Genomic DNA, 10,095 nt, shown 5'->3' on the forward strand with positions numbered 1-10,095 from the left:
TATGTTAATTTTTTTTTTTAATATCAAGGTCACTATTTGTAAAAATAAAATAAAATAGAGATAATATTCAGTCGGTTCAGTATAATTCAATTACAAAGAAATTTTTTATATAGACTGAGTCATATAACCGAGTCATTCGGTTCAATCCGATTCAGTCATGCGGTTCAACCAATGACCCATGGTTCAACTGATGACCGAGTTGATCACCGGTCCGGTTTTTAAAACTATGCTTGAAAGTACCTCTAATGTGATTATCTCATATGGTGGAAACCTATGCAAATGAAAAACGGATAAAAATATAATAACACACAAATTAAGTTTATGGTTGTTTTAAGGTTGAAGACAATTAAATAAATTTATTTTTTCAATTTATCACCTTATTAACATTTTTTTTACCAACCTTATTAATTAATAGTTTTCAATACCCGGAATATATTATACTCTTAATGTTCATTTATGACAATAATAATTTCGTATTGTTACACTCATCATTCATTTACAATTTTTAATTCGCCGATAAACGAAATAATAATAATCATCGGAAACTCATACAATCAAATGAAGGAATTCAAATTCAAGTTCCGATCCGGTCTAACAATTTTGGTATTTTTTTTAATGTTTCCCAGACTTGGTTACTTGAAGTTGCGGCAGTTTTGAATTGTTAAGTTAGCAGTTTGCCTAATTTGTACCTGGGCCTTCCAGTTGGTGGCGATCTTTGCCTGTTGATTTTTTTGGAACCCTGTTGTTCATCGTATTAAGTCTTGCATGTCCGGTTGGAAAAGCAGACATCTTTCTTTTGGTGGTCGTCTTGTTCTTCTTAAGGCTGTTCTGACCTTGCTCCTTGTCTATGTTATTTCCTTCTTCAAAGCTCCCTCAAGTATCATCGCCTCTATTGAATCTCTTTTAATTCATTTTTTTGGGTGGGTGTGAGGAATAGGAAAATTACTTGGATTGATTGGGAGTCAATCTGTTTGGATAAGGAATAGGATATGGTAGAGGAGTGTAGGATTTTGTTGCTAACGGTTACGCTACAGGTTGATACTGAAGATGTGTGGAGATGGACTCATGATCCTGTTGCAGGGTATACAATTAGTGGGGCCTATCGCACGCTCACTGCTAGGACAACCCCACTGAGCATGTCCCTACGACTCTATTATGGAGGAAGGATGTCTTGTTGAAGGTCTAACTGTTTGTTTGACGTATTTTTCTGAATAGATTGCCTTCTAAGATAAACCTGATTCATAGAGGCATTATTCCTCGTGAGGCTCAGCTGTGTGTTAGTGGCTGCGGTCAACGGGAATCAGTGTCACATTTGTTTTTATCATGTCGTCTTTTTGGCCAGATTTGGCAGTTTTTTCGTTATTGGTTTGGTGTTTATTCAGCGGATCCATGTCGCATTGTGGATCATTTTTATCAGTTTGGTACCACTTCAGGTTTTGCAAAATCAAGATGTTCTCTCATGCATTTGATCTGGTTTTCTAGCTGGTGGGTGATATGGAAGGAAAGAAATGATAGATTATTCTGTGGTCAAGAGAATTCTACTGTTCAGCTTCTGGAGAATGTTAAACTTCTCTCCTTTTGGTGGTTTAAGGTTAAATTTGTTGTTTTTCCTTATAACTTCCATAATTGGTGCCAAAACCCTTTCTTATGTGCGGGTCTTGGCTAATTTTGATTCTTTTTGTTGAATGTTTGTTGTAATTTTCGGGTGTCTTCTATGATACATCTTGTGCCGGGAAGATAGTCCGTTGTTTCTTTATATATATCATTTTGATTTTTTTTTTTTATATAAAAGTAATACAAGAAATGTCTATGGAAATTGCTTCCCACTTTCGTGACGCACATTACGAAGAAATCATGTTAATTTATTCGATTGATTGATCTATCATATTTGCAACCAAAAAAAATAATTCATCTATCATATTCATATGGTATACCTAACGGTGTAATACCTATATTTTATTATGTTGCTGACTTTGGTTATCTATTAAAATATATGCAACATTACAAGAATTTCATATCAATTGCTAAAAACACAAGTATCTTCTATCCAAACTAGTGAATGAAGACTTCACCCATGCTATTCCTATTTTCAACCTTTCAGTCCATAAAGCTTCTTGCAATATGTTTTTGTGCATTCATAATAGCTTCTACATATGTTTCTTCTTCTTCTTCAACCGTCAATGTAAAAAGTAGAGAAGCAAGTTCTTTGTTGAAGTGGAAAAGCAACCTTGAAATAGAAAGCCAAGCTTTGTTATCTTCATGGAATGGCAACAATTCATGCAACTGGCTGGGAATTACATGTGATGAAGATTTCGTATTTGTCACCAATGTAAATCTAACAAATATGGGATTAAAAGGTACACTTGAAACTCTTAACTTCTCATCACTTTCAAACATCCTCACTCTTAATCTTAGTGGCAACTTCTTGAATGGAAGTATTCCTCCCGATATCGATGTGTTGTCGAAACTATCCCATCTTGATCTTAGTAACAATGATCTCTCAGGGCATATCCCGTTTTCGATAGGAAAGTTGGCTAACTTGATGTATCTAAATTTAGCAAAGAACCAAATTTTTGGCCACATCCCTAAGGAGATTGGGAAGTCAATGAACCTAAAAATTTTAATTCTTTCACTTAACAATTTATCTGGCCATATTCCTGTGGAAATTGGGAAATTGATCAACATGAACTATTTAAGGCTTAATGATAATAGTCTTTCTGGTTTCATTCCACATGAAATTGGAATGATGAGAAATTTGGTTGAAATTAATTTGTCCAATAACTCTTTATCAGGCAAACTCCCACCAACAATAGGAAATTTGAGCAATTTACAAAATCTTTTCATATTTTCAAACCATCTCACTGGGACACTTCCAACAGAAATCAACAAGCTTTCCAATTTGGTAACATTTCTAATATTTTATAACAATTTCAATGGTCAGCTCCCTCACAATATTTGCACTGGTGGAAACTTGAAATACTTTGCTGTTTTGGATAACCATTTCACTGGTCCTGTTCCAATGAGTTTGAAGAATTGCTCAAGCATTGTAAGAATTAGGCTTGAACAAAACCAACTGTCTGGAAATATAACAGATTTCTTTGGTGTGTATCCAAATTTGTACTACATGCAGTTGAGTGAAAATAAATTTTATGGCCACATTTCACCGAACTGGGGAAAATGTCGTAGCCTGACGTTCCTCAACATCTCCAATAATAACATATCTGGCGGTATACCACCAGAACTAGGCAAGGCAACCAATTTATATGCGCTCGACTTATCTTCAAATTACCTCACAGGAAAAATTCCAAAGGAGTTAGGTAACTTGACTTCATTGTCCAAACTCTTGATACACAACAACCGTCTTTCAGGAAACGTTCCTGTACAAATAACATCACTAAAGAAACTTGAGACCTTAAATCTTGCCGTAAATTATCTAAGTGGCTTCATCACAAAACAACTTGGATATTTTCCTAGATTATTGAACATGAATTTGAGCCATAACAAATTTAAAGGAAATATTCCTGTTGAGTTTGGCCAATTTAAAGTCCTTCAAAGTCTTGATCTTAGTGGGAATTTTCTCAACGGAACAATACCGTCAACGCTTGCTCAACTGATATACTTAGAGTCATTTAATATATCACATAACAACCTTTCTGGATTTATTCCATCGAACTTTGATCATATGCTCAGTTTGTTATCGGTTGACATATCGTTTAACCAATTAGAGGGTCCGGTTCCAAAAATTCCAGCTTTCAATAAAGCTACTATTGAAGTTTTGAGAAATAATACAAGACTGTGTGGTAATGTTTCTGGCTTGGAGCCTTGCTCAAAAGCAAGCGGTACTAGATCTCATAATCATAAGAAAGTCTTATTGATTGTTTTACCACTTGCAATTGGAACTCTAATATTAGTATTAGTTTGTTTCAAATTCTCGCATCTCTGCAAAAAGTCAACCACGATACAATACCTAGCTCGAAGGAACACATTTGATACTCAAAATCTATTTACCATATGGAGTTTTGATGGAAAAATGGTGTATGAGAATATTATTGAAGCCACAGAAGATTTTGATGATAAACATCTCATCGGGGTTGGAGGGCAGGGAAGTGTTTACAAAGCAGTGTTAGACACAGGTCAAGTCGTGGCTGTGAAAAAACTCCATTCAGTAATAGATGAAAAAGATTCCAGCCTAAAATCTTTCACAAGTGAGGTCCAAGCTCTGATAGAAATTCGACATCGTAACATTGTCAAGCTGTATGGATTTTGTTTGCATTCACGATTCACATTTTTGGTTTATGATTTCATGGGCAATGGAAGTGTAGATAACATTTTGAAAGATGATGATCAAGCAATCAAATTTGATTGGAATAAGAGGGTGAATGTCATTAAAGATGTAGCTAATGCTTTATGTTATATGCATCATCATTGCTCACCTCCGATTGTTCATCGAGATATATCAAGCAAGAATATACTTCTAGACTTGGAATATGTAGCTCATGTCTCTGACTTTGGAATAGCTAAGCTTCTTAATCCTGATTCAACCAATTGGACCTCATTCGCAGGAACCATTGGATATGCTGCTCCAGGTTAATTCCCTTTATCTAATGTAGCAGTTTTGTAAACTTTCCGTCCTAATGACTAATGAACGTAACTGATTCAAATTATCTTTATGTCATGTTTCTTTTTGAAACCTATTCTTTACATGATTATCTTTCGATTTGGCACAGAATATGCATACACAATGAAAGTGTATGAGAAGTGTGATGTATATAGTTTCGGAGTGTTAGCATTGGAAATACTCTTTGGAAGACACCCAGGAGGTTTTGTATACTATAATACCTCACCATCACCTTTGTGGAAAATCGCGGGCTACAAACTCGATGACATGTCATTGATGGATAAGTTGGATAAACGTCTCCCTCATCCGTTGAATCATTTTGTTAACGAGTTAGTATCAATTGCAAGGATAGCAATTGCCTGCTTGACTGAAAGTTCACAATCTCGCCCTACCATGGAGCAGGTCACCAACGAACTTGCAATGTCATATTCATCTACAGACGAGTTTCATATTGCCAAAGAGAAACACACACAAATAGATTAAAGAATAAACTTACTAAACAATAACATGCTTGAGTTCTACATGTTCTTTCTTGTTTTATAAGTTTGTATACCATTTTAAATTCTTTTGTGTGGAATGCTATTTTATTTTTATTGTTTCTCAATGTCAGATGTCATGTCATTTTAATTATATATTAGTATTAATATTGTTTTAATTTAAAATTTATTTTAAAACCCTATGAGGTTTGAATATTTCAATCATTTGGTCAGTTGATAATTTTAGAATGTTGCTAATGTGTGATGAGTTAAGTTTGCCGGAAATATTTTAAATGATCAGGTCCTACTTTAAGAGTTTATCTAATCATATAGTGACAATTTCCACAAGAAAGGTTAAGCATCATCAATAATTTTCTATTGAAGGTCCCTTAAGAAGCATCACTTGTGGATAAGGAGTTGAAAAAGTCCTAAAGATTGATCATATGTGTTCACACATTTGAAATGTACTTCAACATAGAGATATCATTTAAGGATAGAAAAATAGAAGAAAAACGGACCAACATGATTTTTTTTTACATCTATTGATGGGACAGAGATGTGTATAAAGAAAAAGGATTTGCAACAACCTTACATAGTAACCTCGAGTAATGAAAACGATGAAAAGAGACTAACTAGCTCAAAAGGATATCTTTAGAACAAAATCAATTTGATCAATGGAAAACAGAAAACAGTACTATAAAGGAAAAGAAGAAGAGCTTAAGCACAAATACTTTGGTAGTATAATTCTTGGGATTTAAATTCTACCATCTGTATGATGTTGTAGGAACTAAAATAGAAAATTTGTACTTTGTGGGCAGAAGGTTTGAAAATTTTCTATTGCAGGATGTAGTCTTGCATGATCTTGTAATGAATGTCTCATGTGAACTAAAAATTAAGATAATAAAGTAATATGCATTTTAGCAAAAAAACATAAAAAATGACGACATGTGAATGTTATAATTTTAGCACCCTACATCCCGTTGTCAAAATCCCGACTTAAATCCTAAAATTCAGGATTTTGCGACTTTCTTCACCTTCAACGACTCAAATCTATAGTAAAATCCCAAAATAGGAAAAATCCATCGATCTTGATTGCGATTTTACGATTTCTTATAAACTAAGTCGACTATATACCATTTATAACATATATTTAGTATTATTTTTTTGGGTAAAATCCATCGATTTTGATTGCGATTTTACAAAAGTAGTTGAGTAAAATCCTTCGATTTTAGTTGCGATTTTACAATTGTCGATTTTGCTTTTCTCTTTCGACCTAAAACAAAATCTCGATTTTGACAACCTTCCGGCCTAAACTAATTGAAATTAGATATACCCTTTGAAAGCAAAGAGATACAACCAGGGGGTGGCCTATCAAAAATTTTGGTTAAAAAGTTCAAAGTTGGATATAAACTATTGATTCCCTTTTTTGTGAGCATCAAAATTTGGTAGTAAGTCTTAGAATTTTGGGTTGGGCCTAACTCAACCTTACAAAATTGGATTTTAAGGTAAGCTACCCCCACTCTTATATACATATATTCACGTCATATCTCATCTAATGTGAAACTCTTTAACACACACCTCTCACGCCCAAGGCTAGACATCTAGAGCGTGACCTGAGTGGACCTGTAGTGGAAACATGATAACAGGTAGGCCAACAGATTTTGGATAGACTTTGATACCATTTTAGAATTTGGGATGGACGTAACTCAACCTTACAAAACCGGTTTTAAGGTGAGGGTTATAGAATTTATTTTTCATGTTTTTGAAGTGAAAGATCAGGAATCGAAAGATATAATTCAATAAGATATGTTTCAAGAGCTAGTAAAGGTGTGATTATCTAGTGTCTCTATGTTGATGACCTATTGATAACAACAAACAGTGAAGCTCACATAAGTGAATGTAAGAAGGATATGATTAGTGATTTGATATGATAAACCTTGGTCAGATATCATATTTCCTTGGAATTGAGTTTCACAAAAGCAGTAAAGACTTACTGATGCATCAAAGAAGGTATGTTGCAGAAATCTTGAAGAAGTTTGACATTGAAAACTGAATCGATATACAAATCAAATTGGTGTTGAGACATAGATGACATGAAATCTACTACAAGCTATATATTCTTATTAGGAGGTGCACCAGTGCCTTGGTGCTCAAGAAAAGAACCAATGGTTTCACTCTCTTCATGTGAGGTTGAATATATAGTTGTATCTATTTGTGCTTGTCAAGCTGTTTGGTTAATGAATCTGATAGATTAAATTGGTGTTGAGAAATGTGAAGGAGTGAGTCTGAGCATTGTTATCAAAAACGCGACTTAAGTCCCAAAATCCTGGTTTTTGCGACTTTGCGTAGCTTCAACGACTCAAATCCATGGCAAAGTCCCAAAAACAGGCAAAATCCTATCAAAATCGCACAAAATCGTAAAATCCATTCAAAATCGCAGGATTTTGATGGATTTTGAAGGATTTTGTTCATTTTTTGATAAGGGTCAATTTTCTGACCCAGTTCGTAAATTGACCTGATTTGAATCTATGACTTGTTCTATAAATACCCAAAAGCCCAAAAATTTTCATTCTTTCACTTCCCCCACATTTATGTATATCTATTTTGTGGACTTTGAACTTTAGTCATTTATGACTATATGCAATTTATAACATATATTTAACATTATTTTTGTTTTGGTAGAATCCTCGATTTTGATTGCGATTTTACGAGTCCCGATTTTGCTACTCCCTTTCGACTTGAAGTAAAGTCTCGATTTTGATAACCTTGAGTCTGAGAATTGATAACATCTCAGCAATCAACTTAGCCAAAAATTTGATACGACATGGAAGAAGTAAGCATATATGAATGAGATTTTACTACTTAAGAGAATTTCCACAAACACTTTCATCGATCTCTCTCCGTAGAATTTCTTGCAAAAATCTTTCTCTCTTTTGATGTTATTTCTTCTTCTTCTTCTTTGATATCAAAGTGAATCAATTGTATCAAGTGAGTTAATGAAAGTGCAAAGTGAATTGCACTAACAGATACTTTATAAACATGCTTTTCTTAAAAAAAATAAAAAATTAGTTAACTCGTCAATCTCATTCAGGATTTTAAATTATCATAATTTAGCATATAAATTTTATCTATCCATCTATGTAATCTAATTACAAAGAGATATAAAGTGCTAATCGGAAAATACATACATAAGGTGTTTTGAAAGATTTACCGGTAGTTTCTATCATACACAAAAAATGTTGTGCCTCTCATAAAAAGAAAGTGGTGTTGAACTCTTGAAATTATTCAAAAACTTTATGGTTTTATCACATAAAGGACCAAAAAACTTAAAACTTTAAACCCTACAAATTTTGAGGCAATGTATTGTTGATTTCTTTGTACGCCATCATAGCCGGCCCTGATCTTCACAATAACAACTATTATAAACACATTTTGCATATTTAGGAGGGGAACAAAAATCATATGGACAATCATTTGCAGTAACGCAAGAATGAAATTCTGTCATGTAAAACGAAAATAAAAGAATGTTAGTAAAAGGGTTCGTGAATGTAATAACGAAAATTTGTAAAGGATAAGAAAAAGGCCTTACTTTCTTTGGTTGCAGCAAGGCATAGGGAAAACAAGAAAAGAATAGCATAAACAAACTTCAAAAGTTGAGCCATATGTTTCTTCTTTGCATGTAACAAATACAAAATAATTTTTGCAATGTACAAAAATTGTGCTTTATACTTCAATTAAATCGTGTTTAGTACTCCTCCAACCTAAATTATAAGTCTCTTTTAAAAAAATTGTTACAAATTATAGGTAGATTTACAATTCAATGAAGTATTGTTACTTTTTCTATTATACCCTTAACTATTTATTACTATCTCTACTTTCAATTCTTTAATTTATCTTTTTCACGTCATTTATTAAGGACAATTTTGTAAAATAACTCATAATATTTTTTTTCTTACAAAATTAATGACATTTCTTAATACATATGAATCTCGAAACATCATACTCCCTCCATCCTTGTATGTAAGGACCCTTTTCATTTTTCACATTTGTTAAGGAAAGATGTTAGTGCAATTAATGTGTCTATTTTATGTGTTAATATTATCAAATTGTCATTTGTTTGTATGTGTATTAAATTTGACTTTAGTAGTACTAATTAAGGGTGTGTTTATGGAAAAAAATGTATCTAGTAATTTGAAATGGAGTTTATATTTAAAAACAAATTTTTAGTCAAAAGAGTGCTTAGATATAGAGACGGAAGGAGTATAATTTAGGATGGAGGAAGTATGTGTCCCAAGTTGGAAGTTGGAAAGCTTCAAAAATTAGATTTATTATGAAATGCCTCTTACATATATGGATGTGTTGTGTTTGTCTCTTTAATACACTCAATTGATCTATATGCTTTTTCCTTCAATCAAATAGTTTTTAGTATTTCAGAGTTGCCATGGAAACCTTCTAAAGATCAAATTTATCATGAAATGTTGTCTCTTATATATGTCGACGTGTTTGTCTCTTTAATGACAATTTTTTTGCACCGCATAAAGTCCAAACTTATTCTTGGCATCTTTTTCTTGGAAGACTTCATACTAGAGGGAATCTAACAGAGTGTAATCCTTAGTGGTGGTTCGTATGTGGATTGTGTTTGGTGTCCGGAGACTCTATAGGTGGAGGATCATTTGTTTTATAGATGCAGCTTTAGTAGATTGGTGTGGTACTGTACTAAGAAATGGGTGGGAACGGGAGTGGTATTATCCGGATCTATTACTTCTCTTTTTGACTAATTTTCTTTGTTTTCTCTCAATAAAAAGCATTAGAATAGTTTAATGATTATATGACATACAACCGTTTGAAAGATTTGGTAGGTTAAGTATTTTGTTTTTTTTTTTTTTTTTATAAATGGTAGTTTACGTATTAATTGCACCTCTTCATTAATTCATTTTGCAGCTAAAAAAAATCACTCAATTAATCACCACACTTAACTAGTATAGATAACACATAAAAATA

General features: G+C 33.1%; 2 protein-coding genes and 1 long non-coding RNA gene across 3 annotated transcripts; 2 read left to right on the plus strand and 1 right to left on the minus strand.

The window, feature by feature from the left end:
* Positions 1-989: 989 nt before the first annotated feature.
* LOC146906771 (uncharacterized) lies at positions 990-1,666 on the plus strand. The gene is made up of 2 exons (XM_085728952.1): positions 990-1,081; positions 1,216-1,666. The coding sequence occupies exons 1-2, from the start codon at positions 990-992 to the stop codon at positions 1,664-1,666; spliced, it is 543 nt and encodes a 180-aa protein (XP_085585078.1).
* A 348-nt stretch (positions 1,667-2,014) lies between these two features.
* Positions 2,015-5,248, plus strand: LOC146906772 (uncharacterized). Its single transcript, XM_085730855.1, has 2 exons — positions 2,015-4,586; positions 4,728-5,248. The coding sequence occupies exons 1-2, from the start codon at positions 2,060-2,062 to the stop codon at positions 5,099-5,101; spliced, it is 2,901 nt and encodes a 966-aa protein (XP_085586981.1). The 5' UTR covers positions 2,015-2,059; the 3' UTR covers positions 5,102-5,248.
* A 3,008-nt stretch (positions 5,249-8,256) lies between these two features.
* Positions 8,257-8,849, minus strand: LOC146906773 (uncharacterized). Its single transcript, XR_015020659.1, has 2 exons — positions 8,684-8,849; positions 8,257-8,592 (listed from the first exon to the last, which is right to left on the minus strand). It is a non-coding gene; the product is annotated as an uncharacterized LOC146906773 (long non-coding RNA).
* Between the last annotated feature and the right edge of the window lie 1,246 nt (positions 8,850-10,095).

The sequence above is a fragment of the Medicago sativa genome, chromosome 7, assembly GCF_051527215.1.
Source record: "Medicago sativa cultivar Bolivia chromosome 7, Bolivia_mono, whole genome shotgun sequence".
Taxonomy (NCBI): domain Eukaryota; kingdom Viridiplantae; phylum Streptophyta; class Magnoliopsida; order Fabales; family Fabaceae; genus Medicago; species Medicago sativa.